The 16,782-nt window shown below is 47.4% G+C and overlaps 2 protein-coding genes across 3 annotated transcripts; one reads left to right on the top strand and one right to left on the bottom strand.

Moving 5' to 3' along the window:
• The first annotated feature begins 2,713 nt into the window (after positions 1-2,713).
• Zbtb39 (zinc finger and BTB domain containing 39) lies at positions 2,714-9,870 on the top strand. Of its 2 annotated transcripts, none has more exons than XM_063254982.1 (2): positions 2,714-3,116; positions 3,985-9,870. In XM_063254982.1, exon 2 carries the CDS (start codon positions 4,029-4,031, stop codon positions 6,162-6,164), a length of 2,136 nt encoding a protein of 711 aa, XP_063111052.1. In that variant the 5' UTR covers positions 2,714-3,116; positions 3,985-4,028; the 3' UTR covers positions 6,165-9,870. The 2 variants fall into 2 exon arrangements, with proteins under 2 accessions (XP_063111052.1, XP_013014845.1); XM_013159391.3 differs by having other exon boundaries at positions 2,714-3,146.
• Positions 9,871-10,171: 301 nt separating this feature from the next.
• On the bottom strand, positions 10,172-14,304 carry Gpr182 (G protein-coupled receptor 182). Its single transcript, XM_005008511.4, has 2 exons — positions 14,180-14,304; positions 10,172-13,853 (listed from the first exon to the last, which is right to left on the bottom strand). The coding sequence occupies exons 1-2, from the start codon at positions 14,296-14,298 to the stop codon at positions 12,599-12,601; spliced, it is 1,374 nt and encodes a 457-aa protein (XP_005008568.2). The 5' UTR covers positions 14,299-14,304; the 3' UTR covers positions 10,172-12,598.
• Positions 14,305-16,782: the final 2,478 nt, after the last annotated feature.

The following is a 16,782-nucleotide window of genomic DNA, read 5'->3' as shown; positions in this document are numbered from 1 at the left end:
CCGCTGAGCTAAATCCCCAGCCCTGACAAGGAAACAAATCTTGATCAAGCTAGAAATGGAGCGTAGACCAGGAAGTTAGTGAAGAGACCAAGAAAGAAAAGAACAGCTATTTTCAGTGTCAATTGTCTTACATTTAGTTCAGATTCTTCTATAAAGTAGTTATTCCCAGCCCTTGCAGCAAGGCCAGTGACTCACAGAACAGATTATTGAAAAGAAAGCTTTGTATTATTATCTGTTTGTTTCTTTTGGGTTTACATCTTGTACTCTGAGTAACTACTTTGAAGATAATGATACACAGTGAAAAAAATGAATAAAACATGGTGAAGATACATTTTATTAATCTAATGTGACAAATATCCCAGGGAAGAATGTGTATCCTAATGGAACAGAGCCTGGGAAATCCTCAGGATCCCTATCTTAGCCTATGTCAGGAGCCTCAGTTTTGTTCCTGAATTGCACTGACACAAAGTCCACACTCAGCTCTTCTAGAGCAGTGTCCGGACAGGAACTTGGAGCCAGAGGCCACTTCCTGCAGTTCTTTCACCCCAGTAAAAGTTCTATACTCTTAGAACCTGACTGGGGCTTCTTTGAACCCACAGTTACATGGTGGAGGTGGGGAAAGGAGGGCTCCCTTTCCTAGCCAGAGGTCAAAGAGTGGCCCTATTGTACATCCTTTCTCCAGTGAGATATCTCATTGGCTCTTCAAAATTAGTTATTTTTAGAGCTGGAAAGTGGGAACACTTTCATGGAGGCTGAGGAATTTCTTTGGGTCGTGGAAACCTCAAGAGTTGCTTCTCCTAAGACTTAGGGTTCGGCATATATGTGGAGATGAGACAACTGTTTGCCAAGCATGACGTATAAATGCTGAAAGGTTGCTCTCTGGTGGGGCAGACAAAAATTACAGCACCAGAAATTCTAGGAAAAATGAAAACACATTTTAAATTAGATTCCTATTTCTGTGTTTGGAGAGTATGTGAAGGGATCCTGACTCTCCCTGTTGTAAAGAGATTGATACCAGAGGAGATCTGGTTAAGGAGACCTGGTCACGAAGACCTCAGTAAAATAACAGTCCTTTCTTCTGCATTTGGTTTTGCATATGGATGATATCATGACTGGAGTGATTTATTTTAAAAAGGACTTCAGTACAAATTATTTACACTATCATTTATGTGCTGTGGGTCATTTATTAAGAGATGACGCTTACTGGGATCAACATTCCCAAGTAAGGAGTAGCTAAAGCAGTTTGTAGGGAAACTGAGCAGGCCACAGACCTTGCAACTCCTCACCTTTTGTCTCTAGAGTTGAGCTGACCACCTGCAGCCTGCTGGTTGTGTGATGTTCACTTTACACAGCTGTGGGGGTTGGGCCTGCCACTGGAAGATAGTTTCGGCCTCCAACTGGAATTCCCTATTCCTAAATTATAAGGTCAAGTCGAATAGTTGTTCTTTGTGTCTCTTATCTAATAAATGTTTGATACAGTGCTTGCTTTGCATATCAAATAAAATGAAGACATAGTCTTGCAAATTCATCAAGACAACTGACTATTACTGAACGGCCAAACTGACTTAGATCAGTTGGCAACATCCTGTGTCCCTTTATTCCCTTTTGTCCACTGAAGTAGTGCACAAGCCTACTTGGGTGTGCCTGGACCTCCGGCTTGCGCCTGCAGTCTGCTATCCTCAGAGGAACAGATGGGAATGGCGACAGGGTCTTGAAGCTGTGGGATTCTTCTCTGTGGAGCAGACAGAATGGATGAGGCAGATTTCTAATGTCTAATTTCTAATGTGTGAGGAGTGGTAGGGTAAGTAGTATTGGTTTATGACTACTCTTGGGCAAGAGCATTTGAGGGGAGGAATCGGGAATACAGTTCTAGAAAGGATAGGCGAGGACAGGATTCAGGAACTGGCCTGTGCAGCCAAGGCGCAGTGGGTGCTGATCATTTAGGTGGAAGGAGGGACAGGAATGGCCCATCACCGGGCTATCCCTCAAGTACTCCTTCTTTCATTCCTTTGTTCATTTATCCATCCACACAGATTGTATTAAACAATCACCATCTCTACCAGCACGTGTATTAAGGTTGAAGCTAAGTTGTGCATAAAACCACAGATCATAGCCTAGTGGAGACACAAATTAGTCAAATAAACTTGCAACTTTTTGTAAAACTACAACAGTAGACATTGTAAGAAGCTTTTGGATTATGAGATGGAGACTAGAGAGAGGATGAGAGCTGAGTTTGGACAGGCTTTTCACTATCAGGTGCCAGGGCTAGTAGAGGTCGATCCAGTACACAAGTGGCCAACCAGTGCTTGGAAAAAGCTCTGCCGGGGGTGCTTCCGGCGGCCTCCCCTTAGGGAGGGAGCGCTGCCTCCTCCTGGGCCACGGCGGCGGAGGGCGCAGCGGCCTTGCGGCGGGGGGCGCTGCCTCCTCCGGGACGGCGGGGGGCGCTGCGGGCCAGGCGGCGGGGGAGGCCCGGGCCGGCGCTGCAAGCGGCTCGGCGGATGGAGAGTCTGGCCGCGGCCGGCGGCGCCGCCTCCTCGTCAGGCCGGGCACGGCGGGCCGGGGCCTTTGTGTGAGCCGGCGGCGGCGATGGTGCTCGGGCCCCGCGGAGCCGGGTAAGCGCGGCCGGGCGAGGGTTGCCCCTGGCTGAGTCCAGCCCTGGCCCGGCCTTTCTGACGCTCTCGCCGGGCTCCTCCTCGCTGCCCTCGGCCGGCCCCATCCCCCAGCCGCGCGCCCCGAGTCGGCCCCGCCGGCCCCACCGCCTCTCAGTGGCCTCCTGTCTGCCTGCTGCCCGCCGCGCCCCTGCCCGGGGTCGCACGGCAGAACCCCAGCGGCCCGCGGGGGGCCTGGGGTGCTCGGGCCTCCCCAGGGCGAGTGTCTCAGCCCGCTCCATCGGCCAGCCCTCGCCGATTCCACCCTGCGGAGGGTCGGAATGTAGGGGGGTCTTCCTCGGAAGTTCCGAATACCATCTTTGGGCCTCGAACAGGCGGCCCAGTGTCCTGACCCGCCCGTCGTGAATGAGTAGCCATCGGGGCTTAGGGAGATGCCCAGCTGGTACCAGACAATACTCAGAAGATTACTGGGCCCCAGAAAAAGTTGGGCGTTGTTGGTAGAATCTGGTGAGAGGGCAAAGGGCTGTGCTGTGCAGGGTGAGTTGTGAGACAGAACAAGCATGCAAGAGTCAAGAAGGGAAAAAGTGGTATTGAATTAGACTGTAGAAAGCTTAGCTAATTAGATGTCTTTTTGAAGGCAGTGAGTAAATGTTAGTATAGCGTGAGTGCAAGCCCAATACCCGAAAAGGGTGGTAAAAGGGAATAAAGCATACTCAAGTAACACTGATTACAGACGTGTTCTACTTTGCTTTACTTTTTTGGTTCTGAGTGAACTTCATCCACAAAATAATTGTCCTGGATTGTAGTAAAAGCCAGAGTAGGTATAGGAAAAGCCAGAGTAAGTAGGGAGAGATGGCAGTTCAAGAGCATGAGATTTACTTAGATTCAAAAAAGACATCAATTACAAAACTAAAAGGTGGTGCCCCCTGAACTCTTCCTGAATACCTTATAGAACTTTGATAATTTTGTTGAAGTTGTATGTATAGCATTTGATGTCTTGAGGTAAGAGAATATATTCACTGAAATAAAAAAGTGTGTCTAAGAAGACATTAAAATATGAAAAGTTTGAGCCACTTACTCTGGTAATGAAAATCAGGATTGTATTTGAGGGAATGTTTTTTACTTAGCTGTAAGGCACTAGCTTGAGGCCCACATCCTTTTACTGACTTTACAACAAGCAAGACAGATTTTTTTATTCCTTGGGTTTTGTTATGATTTCTCTGTGTTTGGGTATGTGCAGGAGAGAGGTTTCGTCTTGCCATTGTTGTAGTCCTTGCTCCCAGCAGAGTATGTATGCACTCTGAGTGGGTGTCTTCTCCAGAGCCTTTCTTGCAGGTTTGTTTGGCCCTCCATCTTTTTCTCTTGCTATTCACAGATTAACTGTGCTGCTAAGGAGACAACTTTGTAGGAGCTGCTAAGATGGGCATGAGGATCAAACTTCAAAGCACCAACCACCCCAACAACCTGCTGAAGGAACTCAACAAGTGTCGACTCTCAGAGACCATGTGCGATGTCACCATTGTGGTAGGGAGCCGTTCCTTCCCTGCCCACAAGGCTGTGCTGGCCTGTGCAGCGGGCTACTTTCAGAACCTCTTTCTGAATACTGGGCTTGATGCTGCCAGGACCTATGTGGTGGACTTCATCACCCCTGCCAACTTTGAGAAGATTCTGAGCTTTGTGTACACATCAGAACTCTTCACAGATCTGATCAATGTTGGAGTCATCTACGAGGTGGCTGAGCGTCTGGGTATGGAGGACCTTCTCCAGGCCTGCCACTCTACCTTTCCTGACTTGGAAAGCACTACGGTGGCTAAACCTCTGACTAGCACTAGTGAGAGCCAGTCTGGTACTCTGAGTTGTCCCTCAGCAGATCCTGCCCATCCCCTTGGAGAACTCCGGGGCAATGGGGAACACTTTGGTCCTGATAGAAACTATGTGTCACCAGCTGATGCTGGAGGAAGCTGTAAGGATGAAGAGAGAAATGTTGCCAGTGACACTAATCATAGCCTGCCTCTGCCACAGCCACCGTTGCCACCAAAGACAGAAGACCATGATGCCCCAGCTTCTTTCATGTCTGTTACTAATATGGCAGCCCAGTCAGGCCTAGGCACCATCAGCACAGGTGTCCGGACCAGCACAAGCTCTTGCCAGCCCTACAAAGTTCAAAGCAATGGAGATTTCAGTAAAAACAGCTTCTTCACTCCTGACAGTGCAGTTGACATCTCTATTGGAACCAATTCCTGTTTGAGCAATAGTGACCATTCCAAAGATCCAGGCTTTGGGCAGATGGATGAGCTCCAGCTGGAGGACCTGGGGGATGATGATTTGCAGTTTGAGGATCCCACTGAAGAGATTGGGACAGTAGAGGAGGTGATTGAGCTGAGTGATGACAGTGAGGATGAGCTGACCTTTGGAGACAATGACAACCGGGAGAATAAAGCTATGCTCTGCCAGGTGTGTAAGAAAGTTCTAGAGCCTAATATTCAACTGATCCGACAGCATGCTAGGGACCATGTAGACCTGCTGACCGGCAACTGCAAAGTCTGTGAGACCCACTTCCAGGATCGAAACACTCGGGTGACCCATGTCCTCTCTCACATTGGCATTTTTCTCTTTTCCTGTGACATGTGTGAAACAAAGTTCTTTACCCAGTGGCAGCTAACCCTTCACCGACGAGATGGAATATTTGAGAACAACATCATTGTTCACCCCAATGAGCCCCTGCCTGGGAAGCTGGGTCTGTTTTCAGGGGCAGCCTCCCCAGAGTTGAAATGTGCTGCCTGTGGGAAAGCATTGGCCAAAGATTTTCATGTGGTCCGAGGCCATATCCTCGACCATTTGAACTTAAAGGGGCAGGTTTGTAGCGTCTGTGACCAGCGCCACCTCAACCTTTGCAGCCTCATGTGGCACACCCTCTCCCATTTGGGCATTTCAGTTTTCTCCTGCTCTGTCTGTGCCAGCAGCTTTGTGGATTGGCACCTCCTGGAGAAGCACATGGCTGTGCACCAAAGCTTGGAAGATGTCCTCTTTCACTGCCACTTGTGTAGCCAGAGCTTCAGGTCAGAGGCCGCCTATCGCTACCATGTCAGCCAGCATAAGTGCACCAGTGGCCTTGAGGTGCGGCCTGGCTTGGGGTTGCAGCACCCAGCCCTCCAGAAGCGGAAGCTGCCAGCAGAAGAGTTTCTGAGTGAGGAGCTGGCTCTGCAGGGCCAATCTGGGAACAGCAAATATAGCTGCAAGGTCTGTGGCAAAAGGTTTGCCCACACAAGTGAGTTCAACTACCACCGGCGGATCCACACGGGCGAGAAGCCTTATCAGTGTAAGGTGTGCCACAAGTTCTTCCGAGGCCGCTCGACCATCAAGTGCCACCTCAAGACCCACTCAGGTGCACTCATGTATCGCTGCACTGTCTGTGGTCACTACAGTTCTACCCTTAACCTCATGAGCAAACATGTCGGTGTGCACAAAGGCAGCCTCCCACCTGACTTCACCATCGAGCAGACCTTCATGTACATTATCCATTCCAAAGAGGCTGAAAAGAACCCAGACAGCTGACTGGGTTCCAGCAGAGCCAGGGGAGTTCCTGGGTGGCAACCAGGACAGTGGTTTTCTGATGGCTGTTGGTCTCTTCCCAGTTGAAGCTACAGTTTTGCCTTGCTAGGAGTTCCATTCTATGTTGTGTTTTTAGAAGAAAAGTACATAGCACATAAGCTGTTACTGTTTTTGAGAATGCAATGGCTCTGTTGCATTTACCTCCATACCTGTTCTGGCCCAGAAAGGCCTATGTTTTTGATTCTTTTGAGGCTGGTTTTGGGGTCTAGTCAAGCAGTTGTGCTAACTAGATTCCCTTTTCAGCTTCTTTAGTTTTAGTTTACTGATAGATTTTATGCTGCTAAGAATCCAACCAACGGCCTCACAGGATAAAGGAGGTGACTTTCAGGTGGCACAAGCAGCTATGAGAGGGATTTGGGGAATGTGCTCATTCAGAAAGGACTAGTCAGCTGGGCCACTCACCTCAGGTTCCAGTGCCAACCTTTAACAGGGAAAAGGTGTCAGGGATAGAGGTGTCTGCTTGCCCTGTGGCCGTGATCTGCTGATTGGCAGTGAAAATCTTTTGACAGCAAAGCTTTCTATTTAGATCGCAAAGCTTTGGATGAATCCTAGCCAGCAGATGGGGTTAGTCCTGTAGTGCCGCTAGATGTGGCAACCTGAACGGACAGGAGAGATCCTTTTTTTCTCCTCATTTCCAAAGAATCATAATTTTTGTGGAGGGCTGGCCCAGGACATCAAGACTTCCCTGTAGGGCAAAGAGGTCAGGGAGCCTCCAGTGACCTTCAGCTTCCAGGTGGATAACAGGAGATGCCTCTGACAGCAGCAGCCTTGCCTTAATTTATACTCAGTCTCCCACTGGAGAGGGTTTGGCCTGTAATGTAGTTGAAAAAACCGAGGAGGTGGTGGAGTGTCGAACTATGAGCCCTTTAGGATTAAAGGGACCTGAGTAACTAACTGGTGGTGTGTAGCAGGGTGTGCATTTTGTCTGTCCCAGTTAAGTAGCTTGTTTACTTTGTGTTAGCCGTGCTGAAGCTTTGACAGTTTACCTTTGACCTGCTGGAATTGATCCTGACTTGTCATAGCATCACCTCCAGGGGGCGCTGTTGGACACAGCTGGTTCAGGCCCTCCTTAGGCGGCCCAATTTTTGTGGCTGTTTGGTTCCCTTCTTATTTGTGCTGTAACGGGGTCTTGCCCAAAGAAGGCTGGAGGGAGAGGACCCGTGATCTTATATTCTCACATAGTGGCGCCTCAGTAGCTCATACTACCTCACCCTGCTCAAGTGAGCTCTGGGAGTCCCTAGCCTCAGCCTGACACTGTCCCTGATGGGACTCACCAACATTCCAGGCTGTTTCACAAGCAAGTAGTTTAACCCACAAAGCCTTTTTGGACATTAATATTTATTTATTGTTTTTTTTTTTTTTTTTGAATGTGAATTACCCAGTGTCTCTTTTGGGTAAAAGACTTCAGTAAAATAAGTTTCTCGTAAGCAAGTAGCCATATCCAGTGGAACTGTCCTTGCCAGAGATCTGGGGAATAGTGATGTCATTGGGGGAGACCATGTCAAACCTATTAAACAAGTACATTTTCTTCCTTTAGGCAATGGATGCAAGTTCTAGAAAGTTGGGGCCCAGTTAAATTCCTAGACGTTTCATCATCCTATCCTGTGATGGCGTAGATTAGGGACTGGGATGAGGGGATCAAGTCATGTCACACAAAGGAGCTTTTGTACACCTTGAGGTCCTTTATAAATTTAGGTGGGCTCCTGTCCTTGTCTTTACTAAGATGAGTGAACCAAAGCTCTATCCCTATTGGGCCTACTGTTTTTCTTTCCAGCCCTGGATTGAGCAAGCCTTAGAGTCAGAGCACAGGGCTCTCTGGTGGGCTTTTAGTCCCCACTAGGTGACAGGACTTATATAATGGCCAGTTAAAGATCCACCTTTCACTGTCTAAACCCAACTCGGAAGCAATGCTGACACTTTTTACATTGACCATGAGGAATTTAAGAAGGGAATTTATAATACTTGACTACAATCAAGTATCTAGTATTTTTCTCAAGCATGAAGGATCCTCTGAGACCTGATGAGGACTGAGTTTGGAATAGTTGATATGAGAGAGGTGGTACTTACTAGAACCCTGTCAGCTGAGAATGGATAAATACACCAGAGAAACCTTTTTCCTTAGTAGAGGGCATCATGGATGCTGGGTAATTTGTATATGTAACCTGAAACTGTGAAGTTTTCCCTTTGTGCCAGTAAACCAAAAAGCAGATCTTTGAAATTTTGTCCTTGAAACACTAAACAAAAAACTACTCTGCCCTGTCTCCTTGAGGATAAGTGGTTGATCAGGGAGGCCCAGTGGCCAGCAGGATCAGTAGCTCACAAGGCTCAGTGACCAAACCCTGTCTCTCTGGGCATCCTCTGTGTGAACTTCCTACCTACATGAAGTCATGTTTGTTTCCTCTGCCTCCAGGTTACTCTTTTCTGAATTGTTTTACTTGAAATGCTATATTGTGGCAAAGGGCACTCTAGGATACCAGGTGAAGGTATTTACTTTGTTGGTGTTCATTTTTTGGATCCTGTTGTTGTCTAGCACTGCCCTCTGCTGTATTCTTCTGAAGTTCTGTTTGACCCTTGAATGCTGTCTCCTGTTTCCTTTTTTCTTGTTCAGTACTCAGGATCAGCTTCATAATTCACAGAGTCCTCCTCTTCACAGATTATTAGATTTTTAAGATGGCTATTGTAGAGTATTAAACCAAATTTGGGGCCATTCTCAACTTGTTTCCTAAGAGGAAACAGCAATACTTAAATGGAATGCCGGGAAAAACCATAGAGGCCAGTGAAGGGGATCAGTGTCCTGCACTCCAGCGACCCCTGATGGTTCATAGGTGCCTCAGTGCCCATGGAAGTTCTGCTGAACCCTAATATTTAGTACTAAATTTTAACACTAAGTCCATATGGTTCAATGGCTAGTTGGGAAGAAAGGAGGTGGGGTGAGCATTGTACCCAGGAGACCCCTAAGAATCAGGAAATGGGTAAAGTTCTTTTTTACTTCTATTCTGGTCCATCAGCACCACTTTGTTTTTAAGACAAACCTTTGGGCTTAGATATCTTTTTTCCCAGTCAGGTTTTTACTACTGATAAAATTTCCTTGCCTCTTGCTGGGTCCTATTCCCCATCCCCATACCACTCGACTTCGACAGTGAATTTCAGTCCTTTATGGATGGACACTGAATTTGTTGGCATGGGAATGGGCTGTGTGGAGCAGCCTGTGTTTGGTTGGGAGTCCCTGTGTGTCCTTTTCCCTAAATTTTGCACCAAATGAGTCAGGAAGCAGGGCATGCACAGCATTAGTTTGTGTGATTATGCATCATAAGCTTAACATCAGAATGAAAATAAAACTTTTTGATTTTGGTGTTTCGTTAACATTCTCTTGTCCAATCCACTTACCTTCCCCCCTACCTCTAATAGCTGAAATCTCTTACAAGATGGAGAAGAGGTGTTGATGTCTAACTCCTTCCATTAAATTAATAAGTACTGACCTCCTAATATTTAAGTGTTTACTATCTATTGCTGTAAAGTTTTGTACATTTTGTAAACTTTTTTTCCCAAATAGTAGATGTCTAAAATCGTTGTACATCTGATTCTTTTATATTCCATTGTTCAGCACAAAGTGTGGTTTTTATTTAGAATAAAAAAATTTGAAATGGGAGTTCTTTTTCTGTATATTATGACAATGCTTATATTTTGAGTTCCAAACATCTGAGCTCATTACCCTTTCAGTAGCACATGGTTCCACAGATGCCAGAAATCTTTCATCTAGCACATTTTCATTTCCCATAGCTGGAATTCCCCAAGATTAGCTTATTGACGTATCTTAGTGGGAAATTAAAAGATTCACTGTTTTCAGGTGCACATCCCAAAAGGCATTTGCCATTAGCTAGAGAGAGCTCTGGGCCCCTGCAGATACCAGTAGGGCCAACATTGCTGAGTGAGGGAGTTGGCCAGACATATTGTCTTGTAACTACTGTTTAATTCATGGTAAAGCAGTGTTTTCCAATGGAGAGTTGGAGATGGAAAGTAAAGGGGAAAGGAAGATTGGAACAGGGAAGAGGTAGAGGTCTGACCAAATTGCATGAGGTTGGTACCAATATGCTTCCTCAGAGGAGACAGACCAAGACAGTAGAGAGTGATGTAGTTCATTTGGTCCCAGGGCACATGGCCCAGGCCCAGTTCTCATCAATGCTCAGTGTTTGCTGAGCAGAACAGCTTTGTAGCAGTTCCCATTCTTCCTTCCATGGGTGGAAGGGCCCTAAGGAAGTATTCATACCGCCTTGGTGACAACTGGTCTTGGGAAATGGCCTCTGTGACATCCTGGGTAATGACAGATGTAAAGTTGAATTTCCTTCAGAAAATTCTTAGGGCCTAGGTCAAAGGAGGCAGTGACTTGATCTTGGGTTGCTTTTTTTTTTTTTTTTTTTTTCTTTTCTTTTTGGTCTTTTTGAGACAGCATCTCACTATACAGTTCAGGCTGCCCTTGAGCTCACTTTGTAGCCCAGGCTGGTCTTGAACTCACAATGATCCTCCTATCTCAGCCTTGTGAGTGCTGCGATTATAGGTGTGTGCTACCACCCTGGCTTTGGGTTGCTTTTTAAGTGGGAACAATTTTAATGTGATTTCTGCATTCTTAGGTCAAGTCATTACTATATCCTCCAAGTCACAGGCTCCTAGTTCAGAAAGCCTTCAGCTGTGTGCCACCAAGCAGCTGTTGTAGTTTGAGACCCTTTCAGGTTTGGGCCCAGTGAGCAGTGGATAGTAGATATGGTTTTCCTCTGCACTGCTGACAAGCCTGGGTGTGTGCGTCCTTGGGACATGTATTAAAATGTTTCCAGAGAGCACAGACAAGAAAAGAGCGGAGGAGATCCTCTCTGCGAAATGACTTGTTATTCCAAGTTAAACATTCCAGACACACTGCTCTTCAGCAGGACTGAGGAGAAAGTTGAGAGATCAGCAGTTTCATCTACAAGTTCTCATTTTCTACAAACAGGTGGCCAAGAACATAGAATTGAAAGGCAGAAACTAGGACCTACTTTTAGGTTTTTACATCAATTTTTCATATTTATGGTCTTTATTTCCTAAACTGATAAATGAGTGTTCCAGAAGACCTGCTTGTTAATTAGAGGAACATCTTTATCTATAGAACAAGTGTTAGTAAATGCAGGTCCCTGCACAGGAAGATAATGAAGATGTGACCAGGAAGAAGTGACTAGTGCCAGAGCTCTGCGCTGTCACAAAGCAGGGAAATTTCCACTTTGGATCTTCCCCAACCCTGTGCAAGGGCCAAGAGTCAAGGGATGCAACAGCTGCCAGCATCTTCTGCTGGCGTTTTCAAGGTCTGTTCCTGAATAGATGTCTCCTGATATTTTCCTGTGATTTGAAGAGTAAGAGAGAAATAAGGAGTTCTGTGTCCCCCTTAGAGCAGTGGCGGTGAACCTATTGCACACTTTGCCACAGCTGTTTGTTACCATTGAAAGCCCTGAAAGATTCACTATTACTGCCCTAGAAGATAGTGTTCTAGACCCAAAGCCGGGAGGTTTGCTGTGAGGAGCATGGGCTCTGACTGCATGTACTCTGGGGGAGGAAAGCCAGGATGGACAAAGGGGAAGGGAGGATATCAGCAAGGAAATGGAGCTGTGTTTCCTGAGTGCTAAGGGTGGCGAGACCATCCTGCTGACCCAGCTGCAGGGTGCCTGTCTCAGACCAGGTTCGTCCCACCCCTGCTTCCCCACTGTCCTCTGCTTATCATGGCACTGAGGATGCACAGCTAGGGAATGTCCTGCTGAGGCCTCCTGGTTCCTTGGCCTCTGGCCTCTTGTCCCCACAGCCTGCACAGTGAGCTGGAAGATCAACAAGCACATAAACAAAAGGAAAGTTTTGTGAGGTTCCTGTGGAGCTCATTTTTTCCGGTCAGGGTGATTTATTAGATGTGTATGTCTAGTTTTTTTTTTGCAGAGCATCCCTGTGGCCTCTGCTCCTTTTCCAAACCCAGCTATAGTGCAGTGTTCTCAGAGATCCAGAGACATGGCTGGCTGTCTTATTTCACTTTTTTAATGCATGTGCGTGTGTGGCTCCCTTAGACAGAAGGACCAAAAAACAAAACAAACAAACAAAAAAAACAAAACAGTGCAGCATCAAGGAAAGACCTGTTCTTTATCCCTCCTCAACCCCTCTCCCTCTCCCCTCCTCAGTATTCTAAAATAGACTTAAAATTTGCCCTGAGTGCTTTGATCTTCTCCCCCATTCCTTACCCCATCCCTGAATCTCTCACCTTCCCTTCTAGCCTTTTATTTTACCAATGGAGGAGCTAGAATCTGCCTCACCTGGCTATGACATTGCAGAGTGGAGATGAGGTATTTCGAGGCAAAGAGGGTGCTGGAAGTTCAGGCTTGGGTGGGGGTAGGGCCTGCTGCAGTGGGCAGACTGCCCTCCTTGGTGATGATGATGGAGTGCTGTGTGGAAGAAGAGGAAGAGGAAGCCTGGGCGCCTGCCCTGCCCTGATCCTTTGGAAGGTAACGGACCACAGCGCTCAGCAGCCGACCGCGGAAGCTTGGGCTGAGAAAGTTGTAAAGGATGGGGTTGGCGACACAGTGCAGCATGGAGAAGCAGTTGATGATGTCATAGAAGAAGTACATCACGTGGACCAGGTAGCAGTGGAAAGAGATATGAGTCCCCTGCAGAGTGACCACCAGCAGAGATGTATGGTAGGGCACCCAGCAGATGCCAAAGACAGCTATGTAGGCACACACCAGCCGGCAGTGTCGCCAACCATCAGGCTGTCCTTGCTTCTGAAGATGACAGGCTGTCAGCACGTTGAAGACCACGATGAGAGGAAAGGGCAGCAGGAAGCCCAGCACAATGGTGAACAGGGTCACTACCAAGGCCCACGTGCTGTATGTTTCAAAAGGTGCCAGGAAAAGGCACACAGGCTCAATGTCATCCACCAACTGGATGTGGACCACCTCAGGCAGTGGGATGATGGCGGAGAGGACCCAGACGCCTGCACACACGGCCCGCCGCACTCGATGCTGGTTGTGCTGCCAGTAAGGAGAGGTGTTGGTGAGTGTGAAGTAGCGATCGACACTGAGGCACACTAGGAAGAAAATGCTGCTGTACATGTTGGCAAAGTAGAAGTAATGAGTGAAACGGCAGGAAAAGCTGCCCCAGAGCCAGGCGTAGTCTAGCATGATCTCCAGCATCCACACGGGAAGTAACAGGATGATGCCCAGGTCTGCTATGGCCATGTTGAGGACATAGAGGTTCAGCAGCCCCATGCGGCCTGAGTGGCGCCAGTTGACACAGATCACCAGGAGGTTCTCCACCAGCCCAACCACAAAGATGGCCAGGTAGAGGACAAAGAGGACAACTTTCTTGGTGTTCTCACTAAGCTCTGCATGGCACTCTGGCAGGGTGTGGTTGAAGAAGTAGAGCAGATCTGTCCAGTTGTGGATCTCTCTAAAGTCATTGTCAGGCATGACAGTAGGCTCTTGCATGGGGCCAGGCCCCAAGCTGGGTTTGACTGACATGAGCACCAGCAAAGGGCTATTGGGAAGAAGAAGGCGTTGGAAGAGAAAGGAGATCTTGAGAGTGGTCTTATGTCCCCTAGTCAGAAGGCACAGCAACTTGAGGCTTAAGGGCCTTGAAAAGGTAAGAAAGAGATAATTAATACTTGAACTGTGATTTGCCAGCTTTGACCCAAGAGCAGAGACACTTTGTTAAGGAATTTCAGGACTGTTTATGCCCAACGAAGTTTTTCCTTCCCAGCCCAGCTGGCCCCTCAACTCCAGTGGTTTCCAATCTTCCCTTCTCCCAGCACTTTAATTCTTGGCACTTTGGCATATGTTTTCATGAGGTGCTTCTGCCCTGTCTTGCTATGTGAACCATAGGTGGGGACCTCCCCCTAACACTCCCTTGGTAAACGTTTGTCTCCCACTGTTTCTTCCCTGGGAGATGGATGTACTCACCTGAATTTCCTGTGGAAGCACCTCTGTTCTGGAGTCCTGCAGCTCTGGACTGTTAGGAGGCTGGTGGGACAGTGGCTGTGGGGCTGGTCTTGCTGCTGGTTTTCAGGGCAGCCCTCCATCCGGGAAATAGCTATCACTGGCTGCAGCTCTGGGAAGTAGCTGTCACTGGCTGCAGCTCCATAGAAGGGGGCTGGCGTTTTTCCTGCATTTACCCAATCCAGTTCGAGGGGATGTCCTAGCCACAGACTCAGGAATGATGCAAGCACTAAACTCCAGACTCTTCATTCACTAGCTTTATAACTTGGCCTCTTCAATCTTTGATCTTAGTTCTTTCATCTGCAGAATGGGGACAATAGTGGCTATGAAAAGGGATAGTATGACATTTAAACAAGCCATCAAGGTAAAGTGCTAATCACAGAGCTGACTGTGACAAACACCTTTCATAAGTGCACACGTTCTTCTCTCTGAGGCAGCTCACAGCCCCATTCTCCCATCTGTCTTAACTCCTGCTTATTAGAACTGGAGTGATAGCAACTGAAACAAATCTGAAAATCAGTCAGACTTTTAGGGATTTTGGTGACCCAATTGGTTCTCATTTAACCCTACAATTTCCTGTTAGCCCCATGTGATTTCCAACTCCCTGCCTTCATCTGAGGAGAGAGAAAAGATAAGATTTGTGTGGTGGGGAGAGGGCTCTGCCTGAATTTAGGGAGAGTACTGGATGGGGAGGGAGAAAGGAGAAGTCCTCTTCCCCAAGACTCTCACCTCTTGGCCCCTTGGCAGGAGAGTGTGGTGTGTGGCTGGGTGGAGATAAGGAATGAGTTGGGAAAGAGACCAGATTTCCTGCCTTCTCTCTCTGCAAGCAAAGGCAAGGGGCTTTGGGCCAGTGAACTTGCGTTTATAATGCCCTGTGTCGGTGGGGCTGCCTGCCACTCAACGCAGTCCCACTTCGTTTATCTAGACTGATCCTTGATACACCACTGTGGAGAGGCAGGATGGGCATCTTCATGCCCTTTGGGGTCCAGAGAAGCCATACTCTGCACATGGCAGACCCATCTGAACCTGGGCCCTGTTTTGTATGATATAAGGTGAAGCATTCATCGGCTGGTAGGGAGTAAAGAAAAGTTTAATCAAGGGAGAAATTCTAGCAACATAAACATAGCCACGGTAAAGCATATAATTTAGGGGCTTGCAACACATTTACATTGTTGTGATATCTCCACCTCGGCCAAATACCCATTAGGAAACTCTACACCCATTAAGCAGCCATTTCCTATGGTATCTTTTCCCTTCTGCAGCCCCTGGAAACCACAATTTTTTTTTTCCTTTTTTAAGTGGTAGAAGGATGTTCACTGAGTCCTTATCCCCAGTTCTCTTTCATGGTCTCTGGATTCTATGGAGACTCAGTCTGGTTAGCAGTGATGAGACCCACTCTGTGGCCATTAGGGGTGTCTCCTTGGATGCGTGGGGGTTTCCAATGTGTTGGTGGTTTCTGCCCCTGCAAGGAGGTTCCACAGAGTTCATGGCCACGTCCCACACTCGTGGTCAGCAGTTCCTCTACAACTGATCACTTGCTGTAAGTGTGGCCAGCCTTCAGGATGGGTTTGTCAATTTGGCCACCTCCAATCACCACAGTAACCACAGCTTTGTTGGCAGAGATGACCTTCACAGAACTAAAGGTAGCTTCATATCTCTCATCTTGGTCTTGGGATTGTAGAAAATGATGGTGATGACCTCCCCTCCCTGGTAAGTGGCTGCAGTGTAGCCCACTGGGGCCCTTCCAGGGGAAGAACCACCAGCATCTCCTGAGATCCGTGCCGTGTTGGAACTTAGGACACTGGGAAGCCAAGCAAGCACCTCCCCTCCCTGGTAAGTAAGTGGTGGCGGTGTGGTGGACTGCAGCCCTTCCAGGGGGAGAACCACCAGCAGCTCCTGAGATCCGTGCCATGTTGGAACTTAGGACGCTGGGAAACCAAACAACCAGCCGTCCTCCCTGCTAAGCAATAGTGAACCTACTGATGCACGGCCTAGAGTCAAACATCCCACTTCCCCTACCACCCTTCTCTTGTCCCCGCCCCCGTTAGCAAATTCCCACCAGAAATCTGAGCATCTCCTGGGAGGTTGACCATAGCAAATAAGGGGGACTTCCTTCTACCATCTCTTTGAAGGCAAATATTTTTATTACTGTTTTGCTCTATTCTGATTAATGGTACTGCTCTATTCAATATTCTGTTTTGATAAGTTCTATAATGTTCTGTATTTCATCTCATTTTGATATACATGATTGAAAGAACAACTATTATAAAGATAATGAAATATACTGTGATACCTATTACTGTTGTCCCGGTAACCTGCTGTGAAGTTCTGTACCAATTTCACTGTATGATCTTAGTTGGCTTTATTTTGTCTTGTTCTGTTGTATTTTACCACTTTCAAAATAAAATTAAAAGAAAAAGAAAATGATGGTGACATTGTTTTTGGTGGTTTGGAGTAGCTAGCCCTGTTTTACTAGGTTCTCCAGGTAGCACACGATGGTACCCTCAGGCAGAGTGCTCATCAGGAGGGCATTATTAGTATTGAGTGGGGCCTTCTTGCCTCAGTAC

This window comes from Cavia porcellus, unplaced genomic scaffold, assembly GCF_034190915.1.
Source record: "Cavia porcellus strain 051 isolate PalLab524CR breed Dunkin Hartley unplaced genomic scaffold, mCavPor4.1 scaffold_8, whole genome shotgun sequence".
In the NCBI taxonomy this organism is placed as follows: domain Eukaryota; kingdom Metazoa; phylum Chordata; class Mammalia; order Rodentia; family Caviidae; genus Cavia; species Cavia porcellus.
The sequence above is the reverse complement of the archived record's forward strand: the minus strand, read 5'-3'. Positions and strand labels throughout refer to the sequence as shown.

Excerpts from the sequence above, each read along its gene's own strand:
- Zbtb39 (XM_063254982.1), top strand. The coding sequence starts at position 4,029 with ATGGGCATGAGGATCAAACTTCAAAGCACCAACCACCCCAACAACCTG.
- Gpr182 (XM_005008511.4), bottom strand. The coding sequence starts at position 14,298 with ATGGAGGGCTGCCCTGAAAACCAGCAGCAAGACCAGCCCCACAGCCAC. Across the intron at positions 13,854-14,179 it reads TGCTTCCACAGGAAATTCAG|GCCCTTAAGCCTCAAGTTGC; the intron begins GTGAGTACATCC and ends TACCTTTTCAAG.